The sequence below is a fragment of the Ochlerotatus camptorhynchus genome, unplaced genomic scaffold (assembly GCF_037179485.1).
Source record: "Ochlerotatus camptorhynchus isolate MF236.1 unplaced genomic scaffold, CSIRO-AGI_Acam_v1.1 ptg000330l, whole genome shotgun sequence".
In the NCBI taxonomy this organism is placed as follows: Eukaryota; Metazoa; Arthropoda; class Insecta; order Diptera; family Culicidae; genus Ochlerotatus; species Ochlerotatus camptorhynchus.
In genome coordinates this window covers 3931937-3948084 of record NW_027040818.1, presented here as the reverse complement: position 1 = coordinate 3948084, position 16148 = coordinate 3931937, and the positions used below count along the sequence as shown (strand labels likewise).

The following is a 16148-nucleotide window of genomic DNA, read 5'->3' as shown; positions in this document are numbered from 1 at the left end:
TGCCTGGCGGTTGATACCTGATGCATGATGTGTGGGATGTGTGAGGTAAGGGGGGAATCAATGGGTACAGTTAAATTGACACACACACACACAGACTCACATGCGAGACGTATATCAACAAAGTTGGAGAATAATTCGGACGAAATTAATTTAATTTTGTTGCCGGGGAAATTAAAAGCAAATAAAAGTTTTCCCCCTATCTGAAGAAGGAGTTCCCCGGAGAGTTTGGGAAGCTGCTTACTGTGTTGTGGATCAATACTGTTCGCTTCACGGAGCCGAACGTCATTGTTTTGTAAACTACTCTGCCATTATTATGTTAGTTTTGAATCACCAGCATGCCACAATGCTTAATTTTATAGTCCTCCTCGAAACCTACTACTGAGACACTGGGAGCACTTCAAAAGGACTCGATCGTCCTCTCACATATCTAAGTCTAAGTGTTACTAAATTCCAACAAACATGGTCAAGCTCACTAAATTGTAATCCTGCAGCGTCGTACCCCAGCCGTATCAGATGTTAAGCTAAACTTTATGATCCGGCACAAAAGAGAAGCACTGTTTCAGTCCACTCTCACACAGACGACCAAAGCATCCGCCCTACGCTTGCGGGGCATAAACCGACCAGGACCAACATAAAAGTAAAAACTCCGACCATGTCGACGACGACGATGACGGCAAAAAAGCTGCAAACTCTTGACAAATTACCCTATTTGGGTGTTGACGGTGAAAACAGGTCCTTGTAATTTCAACATCAAAATGCACTCCCCTGCGTCCCTGCTAATACTTTCCACGACAGAAATGGGATGCATCTGGAAAAGTTGCACGGTGGGTCGTGGGTGGCGAAGCTGGCAACACCCAGTTTTCACTACCTACAGCAATGTGGGTGCGGTTCCATGCTCTGTGTACACACGGCGTCGTCGTCGTCCTCGTCGCTACAGACTGCACTTTCAATGTAACAATTTCCGTCAAGCAACTGCAGCATCAGCGTTATCTAATGGTTAACTTTTTTTTTCTATTTCTCAACTTGCAGAGGTATCGGTCCGATCGAATCTATCGTCATGGCTGCAGCGGTTATGCGTGAGCTGTCTGGACCGGGAACAGAGCCTCAACAGCGACTTTGGGCGGTGCGTGCTGGAAAAGGTGCTCAACATCACCGTGCGATACCTAACGGATGAACCGGGGGTAAGTGAGGTAGATTACATTCTTTTCTCTATAATAGTTGCAATTGATAGTTTAATTGGGAAAATCTGTTGGAGAAGATTGGAAAAATACGTTTGGATTGTTTGCGTTCCCTCATCGCTGGTAAAGCTCGCTGCGTTTTGAACAAAACAGCGAGCGATTATCACAAAGGCGGTACGAGTGCGTCCTCTCTCCGAGCAAAATAAGATTTTGGCCTTGAAAAAATTTGGAAAACCCTTCGAGGACAATCGTAGTACCCAATTGAAGCGATTTGCATCGGGAGAGTGAAGATGTCAACGCCCTGTTGCTAACATTTCGTGGATAAAGGGTGGGCTCTTCTCTCCATTCATTGGGGCATATTCCTATTGGATGGCTCGTTTTCTGAACAAGTTGGTGGAAGAAGATTCTTAACTGTCCGAAGGAAATGACTTTGGCCATTCATACAGCTATTTGCTGATGACAATCAGAGGTTATTATGCTTGATCAAGGTCAACAGTGAGGAAGCCCACAGCTTTCGGACTAGCTTCCGTGCTACAATGAGTATTAGACCACTATCATCATCATCATGATCATCATCAAAAATGTCAAAACCCTTCGACTGGACTAGATTTTCAGGAAACAGTCACTTTGATTTTTTTTTTAGGCAGGGTGGTGGCCTCTGAACCGGAATTTGATTACAACTTTACCATATAATCAGGGTGTCGACTACCTGGAAAACCCAGAGAAATCAGAGAATATCAGGGAATTTCATTACAATTCAGGGAAATTTTTCTTAATCACAGAAACTTTTTCGTAAGTATGACTGACTTAATTACTCAGTGTAGTTGGAGGATGGTTGTTCATTTCAAATTTTAAACAGATTTGTGAACTTGTGGCAAGTTTAGCTAACAGTACTCAAATAAAAGGGTATTTCAATGATTTTGGGCCTAATATAGATTCAGCTAGATTGATGCGTCTGGTCGATCCAGCTGTGTCCAACAAAAATCAATCCTTTGATCACATTGAAGCGCCTTTGAGTTAATGCATGAATGGAAAAGAGCTAAGAGAAGAGGATGATTTTTTTTTTCAGAATACTTGTTGTTCTTGTTCTTTATTGCGATCTTAACAGCCTCAGATAGCTCAGATAATCAGCTAAATGAAAATTTAGGATAATGATCTTGCTTGGATGATTTTTTTTTGTGATTGCTTGGCATATCACTTCTATGATTGAATAATGATTCAATGATACGTAGACAAGCATTGCCTTGATAGCATTGAGTGCCTTATTGAGCATTCTAGCTCTTCATTGTAATGTAAGCCTGGTTTGTTCGTAAAATAAGCTTTTCAGTGAAATTTTAGTATTGTGATGTTACTGCAATTGAGATAGAATTAACTTATAGAATTTTGGAGGTGAGAGCACTGTGTTAACGATTTCCCACCGGAGAAATCCGGCCGCGAATCAGTGTATGATCCGGAATAATTTTCTTACGGAGTTGGGTCTCAAAATGTACTCAAGGCAAAAAAAATATAAAGGGATTAAAGATAAGTCGACAGTGAGCATGCATAAGGGCCTATACGCGATGATCGATTCTCTTCGTCGATTTTCTATTTTGTTAATAACTCGCTAGATTTAACGTTTCTCGGTGCGTTTGCTGTTGCTTTTGATAGCCAATACAACCTGTTACTACTCTGCATTGAACAAATTCTAGAAAATTGTTTCGCTTAGCTGTAGCAATGCAAAGAGAAAATCGATGAAGAGAATCGATCATCGCGTATTCGCCCTTATGAATGCTCACTGTCGAAGTGTTTCATATGTGGAAAACTGGGTGAATGTCTGCCACTAGCGTTGAGTTCAGAAACAGTCAGAAAAGTACTTCTAATGGTAAGAAAATGGCCACGCCAAGAACCTCTTCTCGTATCTTGGAGCAAATTGAGGTACGAAACGGATCATTAACTTGCTGAAAACTTTAATCGATTAAGCAAGCATTTTAATAAATAAATAAACCATAATAGTAACATCCCGGTTACTGCTTGAACTGGTGCTTACCACATTTAACATTTCTGCATTTAGGAAAATGCGGTACCTTCCCGTTATTGGTAACACGCCATTTCTGTATTTTTTGCATTCTGAAAAATGTATCGAACGCTTTATTCAATTTTAAATAATACTGAACCTGTCTTCATGGGTTAGAGGTCCATGTGGTATTTGATTAAAAAAAAGAATGACCTATTTAGAACTATTTGCAGAATGTACTATTTAGTACATATCTGAAGAAAGTAATAGCTGATGAGGTCGTGGTGCCCCAGGGTGTTTCCGGGTACGCACTGAAGCTGGATTTTGTTGTTCTTGAAATTGCAGGAAAATCAGGGAATATCAGGGAATTTGGTTTTCTTCATTCAGTCGATACCCTGAAAACTTTTGTTAATAATTTGTCCGGTATTTTAATTATTTCTTTTAGAAGTTATAATCTTGGATGGATTTCTAAGACCATGGGGGAAGCCAAAACGAAACGTTTTTCGTTTGAACACTTGTATGAACAAGTCGTTTCGTGTTGCTTTCATCAAGAACAAAAATTAACTTTGTATCTTTGAAAATTATCTCAGGATATGTTTCAAGATTTCCTTAAGATCATTTCAAAATGTTTTAAGAATTCTACTATCTCTATAAAAATCGAAATTCTGTGTAGAACACTCTAGGAAATCCTCCCTGCTTTACTACATTATATTGTTATGAATTCGCTTGGCATATTCCTGGAAATCGCTTAGAATTAAGAACAGTAACCTAAAATTTCCTTGATTTTCAACTTAGAATTCCATACAAATTTTCCTCTTAATTTCGACGAGCTCACCAAATATGTTGGTTTACCTGGGTCCTTGCTGAAGAAACTTCGATGTCCAACTCAATCATTGGATGATTGGTCGACAGGGAACGGATCAGCGATGGGCACACAAATCTTTACCGCATATTACGGTTAACACAAGTTTTGAAGAAACACAAATTGTAACAACACTACATTTATTTCTGATACAACTATAACACAAATTACAATAATATTTCTCGGTCTCGCTGGACCGTCTTCGACCTTGTGTTACTTATCAACTAAAACACAAAATATACAAATCTATTCTCTAACCCGATCCCAGTATCCCATCGTATCTCCCGTATGCTAATGAAAGCGAAAGTGATCTGGCTCTACAATCAACTGCCGATCGATGGCCAGTACAATAACCGGAGCCATCTTTTGGTCGGCTGTTACGGCGATAGGATGGTGCTAGAGTGGTCCTTACAGACATGCTCACCCACCATAAGTATCCGTATCTAAAAATAAAGAATCCGCTTAGATTGGGACTGGGTCAACTCTGCAACAGGTATCAAACAAATCTTCTTGACTGGCCACTTCAATGCTCCTGATCCAGTTTTTAGTGTAACTACTCTTACCACAACGTAACTACCAGGGTGCACTTCGACGATCCGGTCCATATGCCGCCAACGCATCGGTGGTTGATTACTTTCCTGCACGATGATCAGTCTTCCGACTTCAATTCCAGCTGGTGAACTCCAGCGCTTAGATCTGCCTTGCAACTGGCAAAGGTACTCTTTCCTCCATCGATCCCAGAAATGTTGCAACTTAGAGACTATTCGTCGGCACATTGCGAAGATCTTCTTCTGGAAACGATTGTAGGGATGTTCCAACCAAGACATGAGCTGGGGTTAACGGTTCGAAATCATTTGGATCGTTAGACATCGGTGTCAGGGGTCTAGAGTTCAGGCAACCCTCTACGTGAACCAGCAGCGTGTTCATATCTTCCAGTGTAACTGGGTTATAACCAATTACCCGTAGGATATGGTGTTTGACCGATCGAACCGCTGCTTCCCACAATCTTACGAAGTGGGGTGCGCTTGGACGGTTGAAATGCCATTCGATTCCTTCATCAGCGCTTAACCTGGATACCTGGTCAGGACGTTGAACAGTTCATGCAGTTGGTTTCGGGCTTCAACGATATTCGTACAAACCGGTACACCTTCCTCTACGAACGATGAAACGTCGGAGTGCTTGCAGAATCCTGTCCGTGGACAAGTCACACACCAGTTCGATGTGCACGACTTTCGTACACATACATACAAAAATGGATACGTATGCCTTGGATAGCAACACGACGTGGTCCAGGCCGAGTATACACCGGTCCGAAGTAGTCAACACCAGTTTTCTAGAAAGCACAAGAAACTTTGACTCTCGATGCAGGTAACTCTCCCATGAATTGGTTCACCAGCCTTGGTTTTGACCTGAAGCACGTTAGGCATTGATGGACTACCTGTATGGCAACATTTCTCCCTCCTAATGGCGAGAAGCGTTGACGGATCGATCCCAACAAAATTTGCGGACCAGCGTGAAGTAAAACTTACCTTACCAATCAGGCTAAGGCCTTGTTGTCCTCTGCTGTCCGAAGAAGTCGTCTCCACTCTACTCGATCCATGGCCACAGTTCGCCAGCCTCGTAGTCTGCGAAGGGTCCGCAGGTCACCTTCTACTTGGTCGATCCACCTTGCCCGCTGCGCGCCTCTTCTTCTTGTTCCTGTTGGGTCGCTTTCTAGAACCATTTTCACTGGGTCGTCGTGCGGCATTCTTACGACGTGCCCAGCCCACCTTAGTCGCCCAATTTTTGCAATGTGGATGATGGATGGTTCTCCCAGCAGCTGGTGCAATTCGTGGTTCATTCGCCTCCTCCACGTTCCGTCATCCATCTGCACTCCACCGTAGATGCTACGCAACACCTTCCGTTCGAAAACACCAAGGGCGCGTTGGTCCTCCACGTGGCCGTAAAGGACCACCGGTCTAATCAGCGTCTTGTAGACAGTCAACTTCGTGCGGCGGCGAATTTTATTCGACCGGAGCGTCCTCCGGAGTCCAAAGTAGGCACGATTCCCTGCCATAATGCGTCTTTGAATTTCTCTGCTGGTATCATTTTCGGCGGTCACCAGTGAGCCCAAATACACGAACTCATCGACCACCTCGATTTCGTCACCGTCAATCTGAACTCGGGGTGGGAGGCTAACATTGTCTTCCCTAGAACCTCTTGCTTTCATATATTTTGTCTTTGATGCGTTGATGGCAAGTCCAATCCGTCTAGCTTCAGCCTTCAGTCTGATGTACGTTTCCGCCATCATCTCAAAGTTCCGTGCCATAATGTCAATGTCATCGGCGAAACCAAGGAGCTGGATGGACTTCCTGAATATCGTGCCACTCGTGTCTATCCCAGCTCTTCTGATCACACCTTCTAACGCGATGTTGAACAGCAGACCCGAAAGTCCATCACCCTGCCGTAACCCCCTTCGAGATTCAAAGGGACTCGAGAGTGTCCCGATACTCGAACAACGCACGTCACTCGATCCATCGTCGCCTTGACCAATCGCGTCAGTTTATCCGGAAATCCGTACTCGTGCATAATCTGCCATAGCTGATCTCGATCGATTGTGTCGTATGCGGATTTGAAATCGATGAACAAATGATGTGTGGGCACGTTGTATTCGCGGCATTTCTGCAGAACCTGCCGAATCGCGAAAATTTGGTCCGTGGTAGCGCGGGCACACATGAATCCCGCCTGGTATTGCCCCACGAACTCTCTTGCATATGGTGACAGACGGCGGCATAGAATTTGGGAGAGTACCTTGTAGGCGGCGCTCAGCAGTGTGATCGCGCGGTAGTTGCAGCAATCCAACTTGTCGCCCTTTTTGTAGATTGGGCATACGACACCTTCCATCCACTCCTCCGGTAATATCTCCTCCTCCCAAATCTTGGCAATTACCCAGTGCAGCGCTCTAGCCAGCGTAAAGTAAACGAAGGTGATATGGCTCAAAGATCATCTTGGTACAGCGATTATGTGCTGGCAGTATTATAGGGTGCTTGGTGGCGCCAGACTCTTCGGAATTCTTCAAACGCCCACCAATCTTCAGAATGCCTTCTTCGCAAATAAACGGGCTATACCAGCGCAAGGGTGGCTCATTCCTCCTAATAGCTTTCAGCTCTTCTGGAAACGCTTCTTCCTTCTTCTTCTTTCTTCTTTCTCGCATTTCAAGCTTATTGCGTATGGCATATTAGCTTATTGCGAGCTCTCAACTTAGTGTTCTAGATACACTTCCACAGTTATTAATTGAGAGCTTTCGATGCCTGTGCCATTTTTGCATTAGTATAATTGTGTGCCAAGTACAATCATACTCTATGCCCAGAGAAGTCGAGAAATTTTCCAACCCGAAAAATTCCTAGACCGGACCGGGAATCGCACCCAGCCACCTCCAGCATGGTCTTGCTTTGTAGCTGTGGCTTTACTGACTGAGCTAAGGGAGGTCCCAACGCTTCTTCCTGGACCTTTCGAATGACAACGAACTCCACCTTACGTAGCTTTTCTGAAGAGAGAAATTCAGTCGAACGATTTTCCTTTGAGTTTCGAAGTGACCGCATCAATCACAACCATATGGCGATGCACCGAATCAGTACCATGTAGGAACCTGACTTGGAAATGAACCATTCGTTGAACTCTTCAACGGCTAAAGCTGAGGTGACAACTGCCGTCCGCCTTTTTTTCCTCTTCGTATTCCTCCCCAGACAGAGAGTCCGCTGAGATTGGCCAAGTGTTCCGTTCTAGAGCTAGCCAGCTTGGAACATGCCACCAAAAGCTGTTGTCGAAGACGTCTTTCGGCCCGATTCCCTTCGAAATCAAATCTGCCGGATTGTCAGCACCCGCAATTTGCCTCCATTCGCAACCTTCCGTAATCGCCTTTATTTTCGCCACTCTGTTTGAGACGAATACGGATCAAGTATATGGAGAAGCCTGGAGTCTACCCAAAACGTCGTGCGAACAGTAAGTTTGGTAGCCTGTAGAACCTTCTCGGGAATTTTTGCAACTAACAGTGCACCACAAAGCTCCAATCAAGGAGTTGATTGGGATTTCAGAGGAGCACCCTTGGATTTGGAAGTGAGTAGTTGAACCTTGACATTCCCATCCTGATCCTGGCTCCGAATATAGAGGCATCCACCGCATGCCTTCATCGGCGCATCCGAGAAGCAATGAATCTCGATCTGCGTGGCTTGAGGAATGATCACACAACGATCTATCCGGATATCGTTTAGGATCGGTAGTTGGACGTGAAATCTTCTCCAAGACGCACGCACCGTTGAAGGTATCGGCTTATCCAAGTCTAACCGCTTGCCGTCTTCATCGCCCAAAGTCCAAAGTTCGAATCAAGTCGATTGGTTGTATCGTTATCGAGAAATCATTGAAAACATACCGTGTAAATTGCGACTCAGCGGCACCAATCGTGTGAAAAGACTTGAGTGTGTTCCTATTTGCCATTTTTAGCTCTTTATATGAAAGCGAGTAAAATATGTATTATTTTAAATCCCTTTAGAATGTTTTCCAAAGCATTTCTAGATAGAGCTGGAATTAGGGCATAACAGGTTTTGTAAACAATGACTTCTTTTGATGATTTATAGAAAGTTAAGGCTTGCCAACGCAAATCAACAACACCATCGGTTATGTTGGTTTGCGTGGGCGTGACTTGAGTTCCTAGAAATCATCGATAGAAGTCATTGTTTACAAAGTCTGTTACGCCCTAATTCCAGCTCTATCTAGATTTAATTTTGAGCAGATTTTAGAATCTGTTAGAAAATGTCCTACTGAGTTTTGGGATGAACTGTTAGAGAGTTTTGACTAAACCTCCAAGTGAATTGGTGTGAGTTCAGAGTAGTTTTTAAGTAGCTCTGTGGAAAAATCCATGGCGATTGTGAACAGGATTCCAGGATCCGTTAAAAATTGCAAGGGAATCGATTTTTGAAGGTACAATTTGAAAGGAGTTGTGGAAGGAAATTCCGGGGCATCTCAAAAAGATTTTCTTGATAATTTTGAAAAGAATTCCGAATGAATTTAGAGGAAACCTCCAAGATAATACTGAGCAATATTATAAGACAATTCTGAGGTGAATTGCATGAGAAGTAAGGAACTAAGGAGAATTCAAGTGAATTTAAAAACAATGGATAGTAGCTTCAGTGAATTCCTAGAAAAAGTTGAAAATTCGAAGAGAATCTAACGATGAGTTTCGTGTTTTTTTTTTTTTTGAGTGTTCTGCAGAGAATGTTTGAATTATTATGACGAAATTTTCAAGGGACTCTCAACGAGTATCTCAAATTTATTTTATAAGAATTCTGAAATGAACTCTGTGAAGGGAAACGATTTTAAATTAAATGCTTGAGAACAACGTATAAATAAGTTTTGATAAGTTGGGCCTCCCTTAGCTCAGTCGGTAAAGGCGCAGCTTCCAAGCAAGACCATGCTGGAGGCGGCTGGGTTCAATTCCCGGTCCGGTCTAGGAATTTTTCGTTTGGGACTACCATATTTTGGAAATACGTGGACGATATCTTCATGGCTATTCCACGGAACACCGAACAGCAGGTCCTAGACGCATTCAACAAAATAGAACCAAGAATACAGTTCACTATAGAAATCGAGGACGACCGAAGACTGGCAAAAATCCGGGAAAAAACTGGGAAATCGCTAATCAGGATTTGCTGGTCACCATGATATTTGCTGGATCTCGGATTCTTGAAAATACCAGACTTAAGATCTTTGTATAAGTAATGATACTTATCGGATGATGGACCCAGATAGTGTCAGAACTTAACCCAAGTAACAATTTTGGTTTTATGAGGGTTCTGTAGACCATGAGGCTTGTAGAATGCTATAAAGCGCTTTTAAAGCGCTATAAAGCTCGCAATGTTACTTGGGAAGACTGGCTAGATCTTGGATTTCATTGTTTTTTCCTACACACTACGCAAATTTATAAATCAAAATCGGTGCTCTGAGAACGACGATGATCACCCCGTTTGATCAAATGGAAGTTTGACATGAAGACATTTAACCCAATGGGTGATTATATAACTGAATAAAATGTTTGCCATGCGCCAATTTGGAATAATCAGACTCCAGCCAACTTGTAGGATATGTAATGCAATTAATCAAAAACATATGTTCTATTACTAGTTTGTATTTATCAATGGTAAAAAATCAGTTGAGTAGTATTTACGGGAGCGGGACATTTTGCCGAAGGACGTTTCCCCGAAGAATGTTTCGCCGAATGGGTCATTTCGCCGAAGAGCAAACCATTTTCTACGGCTTTGAACTTTTCTCAAAGCTCGGTAAAGTTTGAAATCAGTCTCGAAAAACGATTAACAATCGCATGTAACATTGCGAGCTTTATAGCGGTTTTATAGTAGACCTGTGCGTAGGTTCTTTCATCAGTGGCGGCGGCAGCATGCATCGGCGTATCACTATGGTGGCTGTCAAAATGTCACATTTCAAAGTTGAATTTAAACGAAAATATTGCATTACTGTATGTGACTTGTTGCAGATAACTCTTTTTTTTTTAATTTGTTACCGAAAACACCTTCAAAACATTTCGAAATAGTAACGGAACTATTTCCTAAGATATTTTTTTTCTGTAATTACAATCATCCCGGATTAAAAAGCCTATTTAGAAGCGATGGTCAGGTACGGACATTTTTACCCGAAACCTGACCCGTACCTCAACAGGTTCGGTTGGGTACGGGTATGCTAATAAATAATTTTTCGGATTCGGGTCGGATACGGGTAACAACAAATGGGGAATTGTCCGGTACGGGTATTTCTGGCATATTATCCAATTAAGAAAGTACGAGATGAACTAGGCAATGAGCTGGAAACCTCTCCAATAAAGTTTAAAAACAAATTCGGGTCGGGTCCGGGTATTTAAATTACATACCCGACCATTCCTATTATTCAGTTATGGTTTTTACACCAAACCGATGACGGTGGTTTCGATTTACAGCCCGGTCAAGAAAATCTTACTGGGTTGAACTTTTCTTGAAGATGTGCTTAAAACTCTGGTACCTGTTAACTGTTTCCGGACCGAATAAAAAAAATTAGGTTTATGATAAACAAACAATCTAGATAGAGCTGGAATTAGGGCGTAACAGCTTTTATAAACAATGACTTCTATCGATGATTTCTAGAAAGCCAAGGCTCGCCCACGGAAACCAACATAACTATCGGGTAGGGGAAGTCTTCCACTTGTGGGCGTTCCTTGAATTCCCAGAAATCAATGACTTCTGTTAACAAAAGTTGCTACACCCTAATTGCAGCTCTATCTAGCAATTTCTTTTTGTGTGCCGTCGAACGACATGAATGACACTTCGTGCATATTATAGGAGATCATTTTTAATTTGAAGTTCTTTAAAATTAATTGATAGTTATTATTGGAAACCGATTACCAGGATATGTCAATAAAAATTGACCCCCTTCAAACAGAAATGCTGGCTGCGCCACTGATGTTTGTCATTATCACGTCACGTCATTATATCAAGTTAAGTAAATTTATAAATCATCCATTCATCTCCTAGAAGCCTGACGTAGTTTCTCCGAAAGTCCAAATTCTGTGCTCATTAACTGGGAAACTTCCCCAAAGAATCCCCCAGCTGTAAACCCTGCAAACTTCGCATTCTTCAAATAATTCTTCATACTTCAAGATGTAAACATTAGCAGGACGATTATCAGTCTTAAAAAGCGTTCCACGTTCTCTTATTTGATTCGTTACCAACGATTGAACATGATCTTAATAAAAACACTCTATACAAGGACGCACCCAGGGATTCATTAAACATACCACCTCCGTACAGACCAACGACCACACAGCATTACCGCAACATCTCATCACTTTTCGACTTTTCGCCCCAAACCGGGAGGATCATATCCCCTTTTTTCCGTTTGAAATCCCAGTTAGCAAAACCCAAATCTTGTTTATCGAAACCACAAGCAAAAAGGCATCTCTTCAAAATCAATTCAAGCCTGACTTGGGCCTGTTGAACCAGCACCAGCAAGCAACAACCAACCTAGATGCCATCGATGATGCCTAGGACAAGAGAGCAGTGTGCCATTATCGTAATTCCGAACACCATCCTTTTTCTATATCCACTCATCCATGGCACAACTGACTCACTGTAAGGGGGAGGGGGATAGGATTGGATTTTGGAGGTTGGATCGAGGCCGGTCATCCACATCCACATACACACACACATACTACCAAACAAATCAACAAGTGAAAACAAGTGGACCAGCAGCTAGCTAGCTAGCTCGAGCGTGCCCCAAAAAAGCCAACCCATCCCCAACCACCATCCAAAAGTCGAGCCCCGGGTTGAGCAGAAAAAAAATCCCATTGCCACCACGGCAGCACCATCCAACCAGAGCCAGGACGACTTTCTCTCCTTCCCTCTTGCCGGCGGCGGCACAATGGCAGAGATTTCGAACCAGAGTCAGTCGCACGTCGCACCGAGGACGACAAACAAAATTGCTGGCGGGTGTTTTTATTACCGATAAAATGACTGTTGATTATTGTTTTATGTCTTGTTTTTCCCGCACCCGCCGCCCCCACCAGCAAACGTGGGTGCTGGTGGCAGGTATAATGCGTCGGCACACGCCTCGACCGTTATCGTTCTTGCGGAAATTCAGCGGCTGGGAACGATTTACTGTCAGCTAAATTCTTCTTCTTAAGGTTATTACGTCCAATTGGAACTTTGCACTGGCACTCAGCTAGGTGTTGTTTGAAGCACTTGCTAAGCTTACCTTCTATCTGTGGAGCAGGGCCTAACAACTTAGTTAGACGGACTCCTCTGCATCTCGTAACGAGGTAAACGCCATTTTTTTGCGGAATTGTTGTCCGTATTCTAACAACGTGTCACGTGTCTCGCTAATTGTACCCTTCCAGCTGTTGTGACTGTCACGATAATGAGCTCCCTATAGAGTTCCACTATTCGGTGATTGCATATTCTAAGCCAATGATTCGAAAACCCTCAGATGAGTACAAGTCTTCCTGTGAGCATCGTCCTCGTCTCGTGCCTGAACATCTCTGAGATTCCCGGGTCTGTCCAAAAAGTTCTGCTAAGTAGAGCAGTTCCACGCCAAGCAAGGAATCGATCAGACTCGATCTTCTCCAATTTGCATGAAACTTTTCCACAATTGTTTGTTGTGGAAAATCATTCATATTTGTGCCATTTTGAACCTTGATATTTTTTAAAATTGTGTCTGGCATTTTTCAATCGTAGCACGGAATCGTCACTTCTGCTCGAAATGACGTCTGACACATAGTTTTAAGCACACATAAAGTCTTTCTGAACTGTTCTGTATTCGGTGCATTACGATATTGATGTTATGTTGAAATACTATCGAATATTGAAGCAGTGCGAAGCTCCTCATTCCGCAGGGTGGCCAACAAATACCGGGGTGGCCAACGAATACCGGGAAATATCCGCGAATTTGAAAAGTAACCGGGAAAAACCCGGGAATTCGGCGAGAGAACCGGGAAAAATAAATTAAGCATAAAATAGAAACAAATTTTTACACCAGAATTTCAGAATAAACCATTAAAACATATAATTACCATTGAAATATTTTTGGAATTTCCTTGCAACCCCTTCTAAGAATTTAATTGGAATCTTTCTTAGAATTCCCTAGAGCCTATCCGGAGACTTTGATTCATTCGAAAATCTTTTCAAAAATTTCTTTTAACTTTATTCAAAACAGCAGAAATCTTTCGAAATTTTATTTAGAAACCCCTTGGAGTATTTTAAATAATTTCTTTCTAACTATCAGCAAATTTTTTTCAATAAAATTTGTTGGAGTTCTGTGATGAATCTTTCGCACTTGGGTTGAAATTATTGCCAGAACACTCTTACAACTCTGTTTCTTGTTGAATTCTGATCATAATTCGCTTGGAATTCTTCTTAAAATTCATGTCATTTTCCTCACGATCCCCATACAAATCTCCTCAGAATTACGTAGGAATTTTCCTTAAGGTTTTGTTTTTCACAACTCCCTTTTTAAATCTTCTAAAATTACCTAACAATTTAATTTAGAACTTGCATTCTTCTCCACAGAAGTCCCTCCAAATTCATCTAACAATTTCTAAGGATTGCATGTCAGAATAATTCTGAAATTCTGCTCAGAACTTCTCCCCCAAAAACTGTGTGGGAATCCTTCTCAATATTTGTTTGAAATCAACACTTTGAATTCTTTTAAATTTTACTAAAAATTCCAGGGTTTGTCCGCTAGATTCTATAGATTGTTATGTAATCTGTTATAACCCTTAAAATTCTTCCAAGTCTCAAAGCGTGACAATTATGACTTCACGACTCATAAGTATGATATTTTTATTTTATTATTATTTTTTTAAATCTGTGATCTTGAAAAATTTTCAAAATCTCACATTTTAATTATTTTTTCTCCAAATCTTGCATCACGAAGATTGTTGTTAATCACAAATTTTGAAAAAAAAGGTTCTAGTTTCAGACAAGAGATGGGCGATCCACTCCCGAGCTGTTCTATAGACCCGATTCTCTAAAGTGAGCTGATGACCCGTGGTTCATTTTTTAGGAACCGCAGCTCATCAGCTCACTGATATCACAAGTCTTAACCATAGATTCCATCACTCATAGCGGAACTTTTAAAAAAGGACACATTACTCCACTTACGCATTGAACAGTTACCGCGTAAACCACATGTGCTACACGATCTGAGCATTGCTAAAATCATCCAAAAGTTAAGAAAAGTATTGACACATTCTTCCCAAAAAGTTTAAATGTCCGTTACGCAGCATTTCGAAATTGATTAAAATTTTTGGGCAAAATACTGCAGAAAATATTTTTAGGATTCTGAAGCAGCAAAAAGTCAAGCAGCTTTGATGGGATGATTTTTTTAACGAATAGTCGATTTAGTCCCTAATATTTGATGCAGTACCAGAATATGTCTTAAATTTTTTATTAGTTTAAAATAATTGTAATATTACTCTGCGATTGATCAGATTCCCAATTTCATTTTTGACATCATACAACTCACAACACTCGGTAGACCAGTAGGCAATTTTATTTTAAACTAAAATTCTCCTGGCTGAAGTGAGAATCAAAGCCTAACATCGTGGTACTCACACATACAGTTTACCTAAACTACGGGTAACTCTACATGACCACTACAAATAATTGTATGCCAAAGAATAATATTATTATATAGGGGAAATGACGGCTTCGGCATGACAGACTATTTTCAGCAACCCAAATTGAAACACTATTTTCACTGGATTTTCTTACGAACACACTTCGCTGAATGCATACAAACGATTCTTTATGCTTTCAGCTTCAATTTGACTATATTTTTACCACTGAGAAAAAGCAATCTAGCAAGGTTTTCTTGAAATGCAACACACGCACTACAAATTGTAGCTGATTTCGAGTTGCCGATAATAGAACAGCAGATTTACATGCAGTTCAGATGGAACGGTTGCCGAAGAAAAACTGGTTGCCGACAATACTCGCTCTCACTAGAGAAGATTGGAGCTTTGTAAAAGCGTTTCAAAACAGTTTTTGACAATTATTTCGACTGAAATTGTTAGAGCAGCTGGCAGCAAATGTGTGCGTTCCTTAGAGAAAAAGGCTATAGAAAGAACGTCGCTGCTTAGGTTGCCGAGAATACGTAAATTCCCCTAACTAAAATGAAAGTCTGAAATCGTCATTTTTAAAGTCTCAGGATCTTAAAATGATTCCAAATTGTGGAATTTATATTTTCCTGGGTCCTAGATCATAATTTTTTTTGTTAGTCTGAATTTACTTCATTTACAGAGTTCAATTGGAATCATCCTAGAATTTCATCATACTTCTATTCTGGATTCCCCTAAACTAATCTTGATAATATCCAAACTTTTTCAGTAACATTCTAGTAGTGCTTAGCATTATCTCTTGTAATCTCTTATAAATCGCTCTCTGATTCCATAATTCCCTCAAACTGGTAATAACTTCCAAGAACTGGAAAAATTGCTTGGTCGCTCTTCAGAATGACCATCACATTCTTCTCAGACTTATCCTCTTCAGTGAACTCTAAGTACTCAAATACTTTGCCAAAATAGCCTTGAAAGTCTCCCTGA

At 41.4% G+C, this 16148-nt stretch overlaps 1 protein-coding gene across 2 annotated transcripts in view; it reads left to right on the top strand.

Annotated features, from left to right (window-relative positions):
- Positions 1-16148, top strand: part of LOC135708336 (serine/threonine-protein phosphatase 4 regulatory subunit 1-like) — a 529117-nt gene that overhangs the window by 481993 nt on the left and 30976 nt on the right. The window contains exon 4 of one of the 2 annotated variants that reach the window (XM_065230381.1): positions 1030-1190. In XM_065230381.1, the coding sequence (XP_065086453.1) occupies positions 1030-1190 (161 nt within the window). The remainder of the gene's footprint in view (positions 1-1029; positions 1191-16148) is intronic. The other variant, XM_065230380.1, reaches the window with a different exon arrangement.